General features: G+C 44.8%; 2 protein-coding genes across 5 annotated transcripts in view; one reads left to right on the forward strand and one right to left on the reverse strand.

Annotated features, from left to right (window-relative positions):
- Positions 1-8,179: 8,179 nt before the first annotated feature.
- Positions 8,180-11,244, reverse strand: LOC140609815 (uncharacterized). Its single transcript, XM_072785081.1, has 2 exons — positions 9,211-11,244; positions 8,180-8,515 (listed from the first exon to the last, which is right to left on the reverse strand). Exon 1 carries the CDS (start codon positions 10,394-10,396, stop codon positions 9,668-9,670), a length of 729 nt encoding a protein of 242 aa, XP_072641182.1. The 5' UTR covers positions 10,397-11,244; the 3' UTR covers positions 8,180-8,515; positions 9,211-9,667.
- RAF1 (Raf-1 proto-oncogene, serine/threonine kinase) overlaps positions 9,981-16,995 on the forward strand; it is a 78,848-nt gene continuing 71,833 nt past the window's right edge. For 2 of the 4 annotated variants that reach the window (XM_072785076.1, XM_072785078.1), the window contains exons 1-2: positions 9,984-10,119; positions 11,930-12,137. The gene's annotated coding sequence lies outside the window, so the exon portion shown is untranslated. Of the gene's footprint in view, positions 10,120-11,929; positions 12,138-16,995 lie in introns of all 4 variants that reach the window. The other 2 variants (XM_072785075.1, XM_072785077.1) reach the window with 1 other exon arrangement.

Raw genomic sequence — 16,995 nt, forward strand, 5'->3', positions numbered from 1 at the left:
CATAAGGGACTGTGCAGCTTCTGCATTGTTTACTGGTTCTCTGCAACGCCATGTAGGAATTCTGACTGCCCCGAGGCCACCATGCTGGAAAGGCCAGCTGGAGGTGCGTTGGCAGACGGGCTTGGCTAACCACTCCTCATTCCCCCACACATACCTTCCAGCCATCTCCACGGAGGTGCCAGACTCAGGAGTGAAAAACTGTCTTGGAAGTGGACCCTCCAGCCCTAGCTCTTTGGGTCACCTCTAGCCATCAGAGTCCTGACACCTGACACCAGAGTCCTGATGGCCCCAGACATCAGGGAGCAAGTCATCCCTGCCAGGCCCTGTCTGCATTCCTGACCCACAGGATCTGTGAGCATAACACAATGGTTACTGTTTTACATCCCTACGTTCAGAGTGGCTTGTTACGCAAGGGGCGACTGGAATCATAGTCTACCACAGACAATGTGGTCCACTGATCAGACTTCAGGCTCAGTTGCAGTGCTGTCTTTTGTTCTTGTCAGTGCAACTCTATGACTTTATTTAGGGGGGAGAACTGGCAAATTTTAACAAGCTTCCAGGGCTCTATGGCCCTCCTGGCCCCTCTCCAGTGTCATCTGGATAATTTGTGGGACCCAGCACAAAAATGAAAGTGCAGGGCACTTTGATCATAAAGTAGGAAAAAGTGACTTTAAAGGTATTAAAATGTAGAACTTTTTCCTTTCTCTGTCTCACTTTGTGCTATTTAATGTGGGGTTCCCTGGGCTCAGGGATACTCACAGGGTGAGTGTGGACTCAGAGAGCTGTGTGTGTTTTCTGGCTGCTGGACTGCTCTGGGCTGGCTGCCAGACTCAAAGGCTGGATCTGGGCTAGAGGCAGGAAAGTCAATCTCCCCTTCCCGTGGACCAACCATCTCAACTCCTAAGTGGATAGTGACCCTCAAGGGATTGCAACCTCTGTGCCAGGTTGGGCTCAGCACCTGGATCAGAGGTGAATGTGAGGCCCCCATGACGATGCCTGTCAAATGTACAGTGGTAACTGCCACACTGCAGCGAGCACATCAAAATCCAACATACCCTCTCCCTCACCTGCACCTAGGCCTCCCCAGGGCCACAGGACAGCAAAGGTTGCTGGGTGGAAGTAGAGTCAGTGAGGCTTGGTAGGACCTGGCTTAGGTTAGAGGTGGAGGGAAGTGCCAGAAAGAAAGGCAAACAAGCAACTGAAACACCCTCCCACCCCAGGCAGGAGGCAGGACCACTTGTGAGCAGAACTTCCAAGCCTCTGGGGTATATGTTCCATTGTCCCATCAGACTTCACTTAATAAAACACAATTTTAGGGCACCTGGGTGGCTCAGTGGTTGAGCATCTGCCTTTGGCTCACATCGTGATCCTTGGGTCCTGGGATCGAGTTCCAAATCAGGCTCCCCGTGGGGACCCTGCTTCTCCCTCTGCCTGTGTTTCTGCCTCTCTCTGTGTGACTCTCATGAATAAACAAATAAAAATTTAAACACACACACAAACACACACACACACACACACACACACACAAATTCGAAGATAAAATTATGCATCCAAAACAGAGACCACAGAGCATAAACCCCAAGAGCTGGGCTGAGTGCAGGGACCCTGTGTGACTGCATTGATCTCATGCCCAGAAGCCCACTCTGGCTCTCCCCAACACAAGATGCTTTTTTATTTTTTTATTTTTATTTATTTTTATTTTTAAAGATTTTATATATTTATTCATGAGAGACACACAGAGAGAGAGGCAGAGACACAGGCAGAGGGAGAAGCAGGCTCCCTGCAGGGAGCCCAATGTGGGACTCCATCCTGGAACTCCAGGATCACACCTAGGGTTGAAGGCAGACACTCAACCGCTGAGCCACCCAGGCATCCCTCAAGATGCTTTTTTAAAAAAGATCTTTATTTTTAAGTAATTCCAAATCCAGTGTGGGGCTCAAACTCACAACCCTGAGATCAAGTGTCATGTATTTCACTGACTGAGCCAGCCAGGTGCTCCTCCCCAAACATGAAATGCTTTCTCTCTTTCTTTCTTTCTTTCTTTCTTTCTTTCTTTCTTTCTTTCTTTCTTTCTTTCTTTCTTTCTTTCTTTCTTTCTTTCTTTCTTTCTTTCTTTCTTTCTTTCTTTCTTTCTTTCTTTCTTTCTTTCTTTCTTTCTTTCCTTCCTTCCTTCCTTCCTTCCTTTCCTTTCCTTCTTTCCTTCCTTCCTTCCTTCCTTCCTTCCTTCCTTCCTTCCTTCCTTCCTTCCTTCCTTCCTTCCTTCCTTCCTTCCAAGATTTTATTTATTTACTCATGAGAGACACAGAGAGAGAGGCAGAGACACAGGCAGAGGGAGAACCAGGCTCCCCTCAGGGAGCCCGATGCAAGACTCGATCCCTGAACCCCAGGATCATACCCTGAGCTGAAAGCAGAGCTCAACTGCTGAGCCATCCAGGCGTCCCACGAAATGCTTTCATAAAGATCTCAGCTTCACCAAAGTCTTGTGAGGTGGGCGTATTATCCCCATGTCACAGATATGAAAGCCTCTCAGACAAATGTAGTAGCTTATTTGTCTGGCCTGGGGTTGCACAGCTAATAGAACCAGGAGATGGAAATTCAATGTCTGCTTCCAAAGATTGTACCTTGCCTGCCAGCTGAAGCAATGAGAGGCCAAGTAAAGGCTGCATAATAAGGTGTGGGTTAGAGCAGGAGATACATGGAAATTCAGAGAAAGGTCAGAACCCTGTAGGTTGCAGCTGCCAGAGGATACTCTGTGGAGACATAGCCGTTGGGCTGGAATTAAAAATAGGGAAGAGCATTTCCAGCAGAGGGAATAGCACGAGCTGCCTCACCTTGTGTGCCGGGTTCCACAGGCCTGAGAGGAGAATGGGTATCATTCCCGGGATGGGAGGAGTGAGACCAGTGAGATAGGAGAGAATTTCCACAGGAAGAAGATGCCCTTTACCAAATATCACGAAGGGCACTCAGTCCTGGGCTTGAGAAACTCTCCTGGAGGGATGTTTCAGGGAGGAGGGAGGCATTTTGAAGGCAGCTGTGGAAGGCAAGTGTTGGGGCTTAGTGGAGGGATGGGTGAGAGAATTGAGCCTGAGTCTAGACCATTTTTGGACAAATTTGGCCCTAAAAATTTAGAGGGGAAGGGAAGAAAGATTTAAGGTCATCACTGGAAGGAGGAAAAGGACATTTGAAAGTGCTGGTTTCTCTTCATCAAGATTGGCAGACTTGCCAAGTTAGAGCAGAAAGTAGGAAGTCAGGGAGAGGCACGGGAGAGGGAAAGGAGGAGAAGGAGTGCTCCCTCCCTGAGCACCTACCGCGTGCCAGGGCCTGTACTTTCCTGTTTCATTTCCTTCCAATAAGCTCTTATGGCGAGTCTTCCTACTCCTGCACCACCTGAGGAAGAGGCCAAGAACCCACCCCATGAGGGCAGGGCTGGGATATGATCTCCTACTTGCCTGACTTCAGAGCCCCGGCCCACCCCTCTGTGCAGGGGAGAGATGAAGGGTTGGGTTTATCAAGGAAAAAGTGTGTGTTCTCAGCAACTCTACAGTGGGAATCTGATGGAAGGAAGGCAGAAAACAGGGGCTCCTGTTGGGGGTGGGTGGTCAGCCCTGAGGTGTGCAGTCTGACACCAGGAGAAGGCCGGCAGAGGTTAGCCAAGGAAGTGGTGGGAAGGGCTGTGCACTGGGCATGCCCCAAGGCAGGTGGACCACCTCAGTTGCTGCATGTGAGGCTGCCTAGGCAGGGGCAGGGCGCCTTTTATTTCGGGGCTCTGTAGCTGAGGAGCTGGCCTAGGAAAGGGATGTGGTTCTGGACAGTGGGAAGAGGTGGTCCAGGTACCGGAGGCCATTGCCTGAGGCCTAGCCCTTAGAGTCCTGGGTGGCTAGTGTCCTGGTGAAGGTCACACTGAGTTGGGGACTGGGGTAGGTAAGTATATGTGGAGTGTGAAGGATGGAGAAGGTGGGAGGGCTGTGGGACAGAATGTTGAGCCTCCTCTCCTTCTTTTTTTTTTTTTTAATTTACTTGACAGAGTGATTGAGCACAGCAGGGGGAGAAGCAGGCTCCCCACTGAGTAGGGAGCCCCACGCCGGGATCGATGCTAGGACCTTGGGATTACAACCGAAACCAAAGGCAGATGCTTAACTGACTGAGCCACCCAGGCACCCCTCCTTTCTGTCTCTTATTTCCCCAGTCTGTCTGTCTGTCTCTCTCTCTCTTTTTTTTTTAAGATTTTATTTATTTATTCATGAGAGACACAGACAGAGAGAGAGAGAGAGAGAGAGAGGCAGAGACACAGGCAGAGGGAAAAGCAAGCTCCCTGTGGGGAGCCTGATGCGGGACTTGATCCCAAGACTCCAGGATCACGACTGGTGCCAAAGGCAGACGCTCAACCACTGAGCCACCCGGGTGCCCCTATTCCCCATTCTCTTATTTATTTATTTCATTTAAATTCAATTTGCCAACCCAGTGCTCATGTCATCACTTGCCCTCCTTGGTTGCCTGTCACTTGGTTACCCTATCCCCCCTTCCACTTCTGCAACCCTTTGTTTCCTAGAGTTAGGAGTCTCTCATGGTTTGTCTCAACCTCCATTTCCAGTGTGGACCATTTCATTCCTCCTCCAGGCTTGTTTTTGTTTTGTTTTAATTAAATTTTTGGGGATGGCCAGGTAGCTCAGTGGTTGAGTGTCTGCCTTTGGTTCAGGTCATGATCCCAGGGTCCTGGGATTGAGTCCTGAATCTGGCTCCCTGCAGGGTGCCTGTTTCTCCCTCTGCCTGTGTCTCTACCTCTCTCTTGGTATCTCTCCTGAATAAATAAAATCTTTAAAAAAAAATAAAAATAAATTAAATCTTTGAGTGGGTAAGGCCTTCACATGGTTCTGCAACTAAAAATTATTAAATGTTTAGGAAAAGGAAAAAAGAAAAAAGCTAAATGAATACAAATAAGATATAAAAATGTTTAAAAATTAAAAAGGAAAGAAAACAAAAGAAACAGAAAAGAAAAAAGTAAATAAAAATTATAAAAGGTAAGGCAATGCAAACTATTTTCCCCTCCTATACTCCATATGCCCAGCTTCCACCTTCCCCTTTTCCTGTGATCACCATTAGTAACATTTTGTGTGTCCTTCAGACTTAATTTAAGCAAATGTTTTCTTCCTTTTCCCAAAAAGTAGCATACTGTTCACACTGTTTTGTCCCTTGGTTGGTTTTCTTTTTTCCTTCAACAGTATTTCTTGGCTATCTTTCTGTATCAGTACAGAGAGAGTTCAGAAGAGTTCAGAGTACAGTAAGAGAGTTCATCTTTCACCTAACTGCATGACATTTCTTTGTTTAGATTGCAAGCAATGCAGCAAGGAATAACCTTGTACATACATCATCTCACACACAAGTGTATCTGGAGGATACATTCCCAGGAGACTTTCTTTGACAAAAAGTATACACATTTATAATTTTGATATTACGAACTTGACTTCCATAGAGATTGTTCCAGTGTGTAAGCCTTAAGTAATTTTTGAGAGAGCCCAGGTATTAATTTTGACTTAGTTTCCAAGATGACTGCACTAGTCTTTCCTGTATATGACACAACATGTATTCTGGTTGACACCCCACTAGCTAGCCCCTTAATCACTTCCCCACCTCCATTAAGGACTGCCTCATTATGGCTTAAGAGAGACTGACCCTACGGGAGGTGTCTTTTACCCCTCCAAACCTCCCCTTTACCATTCTCTTCTGCCTCCAACTGAGAACTGCTTGCTGTTTCCCAACTTTTCTGCAAAGTCACATCTCGATGCCTTTGCCCATGTTGTTCCCACCTCCTTCCCACCTTTCTCAGTCTGGAAAATTCTGACTCTTCCTTTAAGACTTAGCTGAAGTGTTGCCTCTGGGGAGGCCTCTGACAGACCAGTCACTCCCTCCCTTCTCTGGTGTGGTACCACATAACTCCGGTCAGCTTGCCCTTAGAGCACATTTGGATCACCAGGTGGGGTAACTGTTTGTTTACAAGGCTCTGTCTCTCCAAGCACCCAGCCCAGGTCAGGCCCACACTTCAAACTCCTCTGTAACTAAAATTAAACTCACTGGAGAGGCAGGGTGGCATGGAAAGACATGGAAGTTGTGGGAGTCAGACTGGGTATGACTCTGTCCTTTGTCCTCTTCCCACCTCGCCCTCCCTCATTCTCTGTGTTCTGACCACACTGGCCCACACTCCTTTCCCACTTGATGGTCTTTCACGTGCTCTTCCTCTGGTTTTCTCATCCTTTATTGCCTAGCTTAAGTCTTACTCCCTAAGAGAGGCCTTCCATGGCTGCTGAGCCTAAAAGCACACCCTTTTCCTATTCTATCATTCTCTAATCATTTCCTGTTTTTTTTATTATTTATTTATTTATTTATTTATTTATTTATTTATTTATTTATTTATTTATTAATTATAGACACAGAGAGAGGCAGAGACACAGGCGGAGGGAGAAGCAGGCTCCATGCAGGGAGGCGGACATGGGACTCAATCCCGGGTCTCCAGGATCAGGTCCTGGGCTGAAGGTGGCGCTAAACCGCTGAGCCACCAGGGCTGCTCTGATCCTAGTTCTTAAGTCAGTTTATCAGTTTGCCACATGTCCTCTCCCTCTAGACCTTCAAGTCATTGAGGGCAAAGACCTTGGATTATTCACTGCCATAGGTCCAGGGCTAATACAGGACCTGGCACATGTGAGGCACAACAGAAATCTTTATCAACTGAATGATGAATGAATGAACCAACGAACAAGTCCAAATCCCTTCTCCATCACTTCCCAGCTTTGTCCTTGGATTAATTACTCTCTCAGAAGGGTTCCTCATTTGAAGATCAGACATTTCAGGTAGTAATGTTTACTGGCAATTGTATAAAATGCCTGATAAATGAAAAGCCTCCATAAATGGTAGCTATCACTTTTTTTTTTTCTTCACCTGAAAAATTAATCTTTTTTTGTCAGGTTTAAAGACTTATTATACATCTTTTGTTGTTGCTGTTTTTGTTTATTTTTTAAATGCATCTTTACAAAGAATTTTTTATTGAGGTGTAACAAATGTATAGAAAGAACACATATCAATTTCTACACACACACACACACACACACATATACACACCCAGGTAACCACCTCCTAAATTAAGTAGAACATTCCAACACCCAGGTAAGTTTCCATATTAGCCTCCCCCAACCAATGACTCCTATTCTTTCCTCTTCTGTTTGAGATCACGGCATGACCATTCTTCCTTCAAACTATTTCCTCTTTCTTTTCTAAAAATCTAGCTCTTTTGATCTTTCCTACCACCAAACCAGAGGTTTTTAGAAGACATAAAAGCCAGTGGGGTGCAAGATGATGCCTGCAATTCTACTCTTAGGTATATGCCTGAAAGAAAATGGGTACTCCAACAGTCTATGTATATGCACGCTCTCAGCAATACTATTATTCACAATAGTCTAAAGATGGAAACAGCCCAAATGCCCATCAACCAATTGTGGTATATACTTATGGTGGAATATTATTTAGTCATAAAAATGAAGTACTGATACATGCTGCCACATGGATGAACCTTGAAGACCTAAGCAAAAAGAACTAGACACAAATGGTCATATCTTGTATGATTCCATTTATATCAAATATCCAGAAAAGATAAATCCTCAGTTATAGAATGCATCTTCATGGTTCTCAGGGACTGGGTGGGAATGGGATGGGAAGAAACTGCTTAATGGGTAGTCGGTTTTACTTCAGAGTGATGGAAATATTTTGTAATTGGAAGCGATTAAATGCTACTGATTTGTTCACTTTAAAATGGTTATGTTTGTGTTTTGCCTTGACAAATTATTTTTGAAAAAATTGAAATAGCTACTCTTGTCAGCTGAGAGGTGTGAATGAAGCACAGGCTCCCTAAGCTTTCTCAGCTGTGAAGTGCTGGGCAAACACCAGCTGGGGGCTACTGAAGGAAAAAATGGCCCCAGGGGTCAGCAAGTGTGTGTGGTTTTGCTGCTCTACTCTACATAGTAATATTATGAGAAGAGATAGCTATAATAATTACAGCTAACACTTCTATGTTTAATATAAGCCAGGCACTGTTCCAAATGCCTTATATCTTAAACTCACAAAATCCTTGTAACTCTTAAGAGGTGGATACTATTATACTTTCTTTACAGATGTGAAAACTGAGGAACCAAGGTTTATTTTTCTAAAAATTTTTAAAAGATTCTATTTATTCATTCATGAGAGACACACAGAGAGAGAGGCAGAGACACAGGCAGAGGGAGAAGCAGGCTCCATGCAGGGAGCCGGATGCAGGACTCGATCCTAGGACTCCAGGATCATGTCCTGAGCCAAAGGCAGAGGGTCAACCACTGAGTGCCGCAGGCGCCCCAGGAACCGAGGTTTAAATCTGAGTCACAGATGGGGGAAGCAGCAGTCCAAATTCGAAACTAGGCAATCAGACTCCAGGTACTCAAGGTCTCATCCCCCTGGCTCTGGGCTCAGTGCTTTCCAAATTTTATTTCACTTAATCCTGTGAGGTAGACATATTACTCTTAAAAAAACAAAAAAAAACAACCAACCAACCACTCTCATGGACCTTCTATATTCAATGCCCTCTGCTCTTTCCTCTGTATTTATTCTCCTGTCGGTCCTCACGGAGTTGTCTTTATCTCACATCGCTTCACCTTCATTTTTCTATACACTGCACGTTATTACTATTTGAATTTATTATTTTTACTTTCGGTCTCTGTTATAAACTAGAAGGTAGGGCTTCTGATTGTGGCTTTCCCAATACCCAGAACAATGTGTGGTATACAACAGGCTCTCATAGAACATTTAAACAAATGAACGTTGCACACGGCATTGGGTAGTTTCGTGTGCCTGTGTTGGAACGAGTAAGAACGTAGCATACAAAACGTTCTACTCACCAAAAAAAAAAAAAAAAAGTAATGTTTTGGATTAAAAAAAAAAAATCCGTGCATAGATCCTGCTCCTTCCTTTCTTTCATTTCTTTCTTTTTTCAGAGATTCATTTGAGAGAGAGCACAAGCTGGGGGAAGAGTCAGACTCCCGGCGGCGCAGGGCGCCCCAGGCGAGGCTCCATTCCGGGACTCCGGGATCCCGACCTGAGCCCGGGGCGGGGGGGGAGCGCCCCGCCCCACCCCCCGCCCCTGCCCCCCGCGCTGCGGACGTAGCGCTGCTTAGTTATTCCACTCAATTAACTCACATCTTTTCCAGTGTCGTGTCTAATGCAAACAATAGGGCAACACACATCTTAGCACATGCCTGCGTGTGCCATGGGTACACAGGTCTCTAAAATTAGTATCTTAGAAAAGCGAAGTTGCTAGAAACTGAGGCTCAGACAACTCCTCTGGTCGGGAGGCCTGGCGGGCTCCGAGCATGGGACTCCGGATCGCGGAGACTCGCGTTCGCCTCCCACGCAGGCTGTCGGGATTACTTACTTATATAAAGAAACTTAAAAAAAAAAAAAAAAAAAAAAAAAAGGGGAGACGTTCCTCTCGCCACGACGCCTCTCGCCCTCCGGGGAGTCCAAACCCCGGCTCTTCCCGGCCTCCTACCCCCTCTCCCGGGCGCCGGCCACCACCGCTCCCACCGCCTCCACGGCCCCGAAATGGCGACGGCGACAGCGCGAGGCCACGCCCCCCGGGAGGCGGGGCCCGCGTTCAGGCTAGAGTGATAGATGCCCGAGCCAAGTGTGCCGTCCGCGGCCAGGCCGGCTCGCGCAGAAGCAGAAAGCCGGTGGCGCCGCAGGTCGGGAGGAGGAGCGCCGAATGCAGGGCTTCTTTGCCGGGGCCGCCCGAGAGGCTCTTCGTCGCGGGCGTTGGGGCCGCCATCTTAGATGGCGGGAGTGAGACGAGGGCGAGCGTGAGACGGGAAGGCTCTCCTGCCGCTCTCCTTGGGCCCGGAAGAGGGCCAGCTGGCCCGGCTTTGGGGCGTGTGCCCCGAGGCGCGGAGCGCGAGTGCGACGATGCGGGGACTGCCCGGGGCCCCGTCCCCTGGGCTGGGGACGCGCCGAATGTGACCGCCTCCCGCTCCCTCACCCGCCGCGGGGAGGAGGAGCGGACCAGACGCCGCCGCCGGACGACGGGACACGGAGGCGGCTCGGCTCCTTCAGGTGGGCGGCAGGGCCGGGCCCTGGGTGCCGGGGGAGCCAGGCGGCGGGGCCGAGGGGGCAGAGTTCCGCGGCGTCCAGGCCTGGGCCGCGCTGATGGAGCTTCCCCGCGGCTGCCGGGGGAGCGCCGGGCCAGGCCGCTGTCACCCCGGGTGGCGCTGGGCGGGCGGGCGCCCTGGGGCCCGGTGTCATGGCCGGCGAGCCGACTTTCCACATCCCCACTCCAATTTCCTTGTGTTTCGGGGAGACGTGCTAGCGCCACCCTGTACTCGGTGCACATTCCTTATATTTTGGCCATGGGAGAAGTCCGCCCCAGAATTGCCCTGTTCTAGGTGTTGTCATTCGGAGGGACTAATTCCTTTTTCTTCTGGGCGCGGAGGGGGTCGCGGTCGCGCATCTGGTCCGAGGCCGTCCCTCAAGTGACACCCTTGCAGGGGGGACGAGAAGAATCGGGGACGAGAGGAGGAGGTGGGTCAGTGCCCCACCAACAAAGGCATAGGGGGCTTTGCCCTGGGTTTGGGGACTCTGTGGGTCACTGATGAAAGGTTTGGAATGCGTATCTTGAGGTTTGGCCCTGGGATGCTTTGGAACGAAGATCCAGCGCTGTCTTTTGTGTAAAGTGAGATCCGCCAGGGCGCTTCGGTTCTGCAGCTGCAGAGGTTTTGCAGAGCTAGTCGATGCCCAGAAAGAGTTTGGACATCAGGAGCGGAGAGGCGGCTGTGTTCATTCATTGTTCTCCTTCCAGGGCCCTGGGTGTGCCCTCTGGTATTCATTTCTCCGGTGGGAAGCGTGTTAGAAGCCCCTCTGTCTGCTTGGGATGTGACCGGGTTCTAGAGGGTCTAATCCAAGGGACGAATTCAGCTCACGTTCATGGAGTATTTCTGCTTGCCTCGTCCTCTGTGGGCTGAGTGGAGGGAACCTGCTCGTCTTTCTTTCCCAAGGCGTGAAAACAATGCACTGTGATAAGGATGGACTTACCGAGCGTAGTGGGAATTTGGAACTGCTAGTTTTGCCTGGGGGAGTCGAGGAAGCCTGAACACTGGAGGGAACTTTTGCGGCCAGTTTTGGACTGACTGATGAGTAAATGCTTACCAGGTGAGGAGGCGGGGAGCGCAGTCTAAGCTGAGGGAGCCGCTGGTACAGAGGCACAGACACGCAAGAGTTGGGATGACTTTGGGGCGCAGCAAGTCATCTAGGGCTCAGGAAGGAAGCGGTGAGGGAGGAGGGTCTAAAAGAAAGGTTGTAAAGGGTCTTTGTTGGAGAGAGTGAACTAGTTGATTTAATTTGGATTATTTTAAATGAATATTCTAATTTTTTCATGGTGATGACTCATTTTCCTCTTGTCTTGATGATGTTGAAGCTGGTAGAAATTGAAAAGATTTACTTTGTTAAACTCATTTAAGAACATTTTTGATAAGCGCTTTATGTCAGATGTTTTGCGCTTACACAGCGGTGAATCAACTGATCTTCATATTCTTAGGTGTTCTAGTAAAAGATTTTTCTAAGGTTTTACTTGCTCACCAAAATGTTGACTTTATGCATGTAGTGCACGCTGCTAATACTGTATTTTAAATGGCCGTTGGCAATAAAAACCACACTCCCCAGTCATGTAGGAATTGGGAGATTATGTGAAACAGTCGAAAGTATTTTTAATTTATTAAGTATGTTGTATATAGTAAACTTGCTTTGCAATGATTCCGTGGTTTCCAATTTTGTTATAAAGTCATTAGCTCTATAAGCATAATTTACCCCAAATCGTTGTATTGTTGTGATTAATGCATATGCTAAAGTGCATTTATTTTGGTCTTAACAGACTTCAGTTAGCAGTTCCTGAGTTTTTCTTGGGTTGTGATGATTATATGCCACTGAAGAACGCTAAAATACTTTTGGCTTGTCTTCATCCTTATCACTTCATGGGCTGTGCTGTTTAAAATGCAACAGAAACATTTGACCCAATTGAACACTGGATACTTGGGAAAATAAACCTGTTAGTGTTTCTGCTGGAAAAGCTTATCTTTTAGGTATGTGGTGTTTGTGATTAAAAATTGTAATGGGGTTGCTTAGCCTTGTTAAAACTTTTGTCAGTAGTTGAAAAGTGTAAGCTTTCAAAGTAGGCTTGAGTGAAATACATTTGAATATATTTTGTGGGATTTGGTTTAGCAGAAGAAAACAGGAAAACAGACTAAGCTGGTTATTTATGATGAAAAGTATCTAAAAGATGAAATGGAGAATGGAACATCACGTATTGTATTACAACTGCTCTGAAACTAGTTGTGTTTAGTTTAAAACATGCCATTTGTGAAATCCAAAGTAGATGGTTTGCTCAGAACATTAAACATCAACTTCTTGGAAGTTAAATTTGACTTTTCCAGAAGTACTAGGTTACTTATTAAATGGAAAATACAGTTAATAACTCTAAATTACTATTTCAGGTATTTTGTTAGTAGTAGATTATAGTATATTTTAATTTCAGATAAAACTGTTAGTAACCTGCCTAAAAATAGAAAAATGTTACATGAGGGAGGGCTTTTGTTTGCATGTTAGGAACATAATAGGCCATACATAATAATCCTGGTCTTGGGAGGAGCTTGTTAGCCAAACAGCATGCCTTAATGTTGACTTGCAGAAGAGAATTTTAAATATTGCTTTTGAAAGGCAGTGGACTGTGTGACAGTAGGGGGTTTATGAAACCACAAAATCAAGCTTGCAAAGGTTTTTTATTTTTCAGATTGTATAGGTCATGGAAGTCATTTCTTTAAAACTATAGTTGGAAAATTGTTCACCTTGACTAAATTAATTGGAAAACTAAGGAACAGTAGGTTTATTTAGGATAAAGTTATATAGAGTTTGAAGTTGTCATACTTTGTGTGTATGTGTTTATGTGTATGGACGGTTAAGAATTCCTATTTGCTAAACTGATTAGGTGCTAAATGTAACGCTGGATTTTTTTTTTTTTTTTAAAGATTTTATTTATTTATTCATGAGAGACACAGAGACAGAGACATAGGTAAAGACCTGCAGGGAACCTGATGTGGGACTGGATCCCAGGACCTGGGAGCCAAAGGCAGATGCTCAACCACTGAGCCACCCAGGTGTCCCAATACTAGATGTTTGTGTTACACTTTAGTTGGTATTTCTGGTGTAGGGCTTAACTACCTTGCCTGTCATCTCTCATTATGGTAATGGCTGGGTATTTTATCCTTGCCTTAAAAGGTGGAATAAAAATACCTTACTTTCATATTAAGATTTTCATCTTTTATTTTTCAATGGTTGAATCATTTCATCCCTCCATTTCTCCCAGAATACTTGTGTAGCTTTCAATGATTTTAGTGGGTAGCTTCAGATCTTTTAGCCTTTTTTCTAAAATTGCTTCTAAAATCTCAGTTTAACGGAGGAAAATGTCAAGTGGGTGTTGTTTCTTTGTTATTGGTTTTGGCCCAGGCTATCTGAAGTCTCTTTGGCAAATCACTCACAAAGTGTGTTAATTGCTTCACATTCCAATCAGTGTACATAGTTTTTCTTGAGGAACACTTGACACATAGTTTTATTTTTAGATCAGATTCTAAGGGATCTTAAGGGGTGAGGATTAACAATCCTAAAGCTAGTTTCGAATTTGAAAATCCTTGTGATTTTGAAATTGTTGGCATTTTTGGTTAATGAATGGGAAGCAGTAGGCAACAATAATCAATGTTTTAAGGGACCCAGTGTGTTTAAATGCTGGTGAGACCTTGTGGACTTTACTGGTGGACTTGCCTCACTTTTATCTGTTCCTCTTCTTTCTACCTGTTGGATTCCATTTATTGTCATATAGTAACAAGCATAAGTACATTTTTACTGTTGGAATCAAGGTCTTCTATTTTCTTCCATCCTGCTACAGAAAGCAAAAGTAGAAAAAAAAAAAAAAGAAAGCAAAAATAGTCTGATTTCTTTGAAGCTACTAGGCAACACATTTGGACAGTTTAGTTTTTTCCATCCGTGTACATTGCTGATGGAAGAGTCAGGCTAGTTAACATTTAACTATGTTAATATGTCTGTAAAATTATGAGTTTTTATTTCTCATTTCTTTCTTTTTTTTTTAAGATTTTATTTATTCATGAGAGACACAGAGAGAGAGAGAGAGGCAGAGACACAGGCAGAGGGAGAAGCAGGCTGCATGCAGGGAGCCCGATGTGGGACTCGATTCCAGAACTCCAGATCACGCCCTGAGCCAAAGACAAATCCTCAACCACTGAGCCACCCAGGTGTCCCGTGAGCAGGTTACTTAAAGACACTAGCTGTGTATCTTTCAGTAAAGTCTTAGATGGCAAGTAGGTTCAGGCTAGTATGCTTGGTACAGGGTGAACGAAGCAAGTTCCTGCCTTCAAAGACCTTATCTAATGAGGAGAAATTGACACAATTTCCTTACTTTTATCTGTTCCTCTTTTAAGAGCTGTTTTGAACACTATCTTCTAAATATCATCTGATCTTTTTCTCCTTTTCTCATTATTTTGTTTCCTCCCTCGAGCCCCACCTTAAAGCTTCACTTTGCATTTATTTTTCGTATAGCCTTTATCATGTAATCATTTGTGAGTTTACCATCCTGTTGATTGTAAACTGAAATTAATGCTTTCTACTCCATATGCAGTTCCTTCCTATTTATTGATATTTGTAAAATACTTTCCCTTTGAGAGGCTGAGGGACCAGGCTTGTGTGCGTCAGTGAAAGTGTTGAGTCTATATTCCAACACTTAGTATTAAGACTAAGTTTTATAAGACCTTTTATTTAAACTTAAATGTTTTCTTTTTTGGTACTATGCACTATAGATTTTATATGTATATATTGTGATGCCTATTAAAGTATTTGTTTACTCCTTTTCCTAGAAGATTGTATCTTAGTCACTTTTGACTACCCAGAGTTTAGCATAATGGCTTACACCTGATTGCAGCCAAGCTGTTGAATGTAAGATGCTAAAGAGTATTTATTGAATTTAATTTTTTGTGTAGGTACCCTACAATTCTGGCTAGTTCCTTAAAAGTAGGGCATATCTTATTCTTGTTTATAAATCTCCAATTCTTAAAACTTTGTCTTGATTATATAACAATTATTAACTAACTGAATGAGTGGAGATTCAGAGGTTAATCACCTGTGGACTTAGTTCCTTCCTACTGTTCATCACAAATACACAGATGCTTACTATTAAGAGGATATGCTTACTAACTTAGCACTTTGTTGTGTGTGTTTTTTAAAGATTTTATTTATTTATTCATGATAGACACACACAGAGGCAGAGACACAGGCAGAGGGAGAAGCAGGGTCCATGCAGGGAGCCTGATGCGGGACCCGATCCCGGGACCCCAGAATCATGCCCTGGGCCGAAGGCAGGTGTTAAACTGCTGAGCTACCCAGGGATACCCCAACTTAGAAGAACTTTGTAACTTAGGATATCTTTTGAACAAGTTATCTTGCTTAGCTTCCCCTTCTTTTTTTTTTTTTTTTTTTTAAGATTTATTTATTCATTCATTCAGAGAGCAAAGAGAGAGGCAGAGACACAGGCAGAGGGAGAAGCAGGCTCCATGCAGGGAGCCCGATGCGGGACTCGATCCTGGGTCTCCAGGATCACACCCCGGGCTGCAGGTGGCGCTAAACTGCTGCGCCACCGGGGCTGCCCTTAGCTTCCCCTTCTATAGGGCATTATTTGTAGACTGCTCTGGGTTCTCACTGCTAGCTCCTTGAGGACTTTTGCCTTCTTTAACAGCTCCCTGCTTCATTGGCTCAAGCACTCTTGTCATGCTGGCTATTTCCTTCTGCATTCATAGGCTTTATACATGGAAGAGAATTTTAACCAGAGAGAATGTGAGGGGATATGTGATATTCTACCTTCCTTCAAGTTAGTCTGGACTGGAATTAGAGTGCAATTGTGAATTCTGAATCGTGAGAGTAGAGATCATGACCTTCATGATTCGTATTTAGCTGACCATATGAAATGGGCCCCTTAGGCTTTTTGGGGGGAGTGTGGGCAGGTAAACTATACATAAAATTTACCATTTTAACAATATTTGAGTATACTGTTCATTGGCAGTAAGTACATTCACGGCATTGTGCAACCATCACCACTCTATTTCCGTAATATTTTCATCATCCCAGGCAGAATCCTGTACCCCTTGAATGGAACTCCAATCCTTCTCATTTATTTCTGGTAAATTGGGATCCCTGGGTGGCGCAGCGGTTTGGCGCCTGCCTTTGGCCCAGGGCGCGATCCTGGAGACCCAGGATCGAATCCCACATCAGGCTCCCGGTGCATGGAGCCTGCTTCTCCCTCTGCCTATGTCTCTGCCTCTCTCTCTCTCTCTGTGACTATCATAAATAAATAAAAATTAAAAAAAAAATTTATTTCTGGTAAATTCTACTTTCTCTCTATGAATTTGCCTATTCCAAGTACCTCACATAAGGGAAAATCATACAGAATTTGTGATATTGCATCGGGCTTATTTTACTTAATGTGTTTCCAAGGTCCATCCATTTTGTAACATATATCAAAACTTAATTCCTTTTTATGAATGAATAATATTCCTGTGGGTGTGAGTGTGTGTAAAATATTTTGTTTATCCATTCATCTGATGGATTTTTGGGTTGCTTCTACCTTTGGCTGTTGTGAATAGTTCTATGAATATTGGTTTACAAGTATCTTTTTGAGTCTCTACATTCAATTCTTGAGTGTATGCCTTGGCGTAGAATTGGTGTATCATATAATAAATTGGTTTTAACTCTTTGAGGAACTGCCAAACTATTTTCCACAGCAACTGCATCATTTTACATTTCCACCAATAATACATGAGGGTTCTAGTTTTTTCACATTCTTTTTTTTTTTAATTTTTATTTATTTATGATAGTCACAGAGAG

Source organism: Canis lupus, chromosome 19 (assembly GCF_048164855.1).
Source record: "Canis lupus baileyi chromosome 19, mCanLup2.hap1, whole genome shotgun sequence".
NCBI classification, from domain to species: Eukaryota; Metazoa; Chordata; class Mammalia; order Carnivora; family Canidae; genus Canis; species Canis lupus.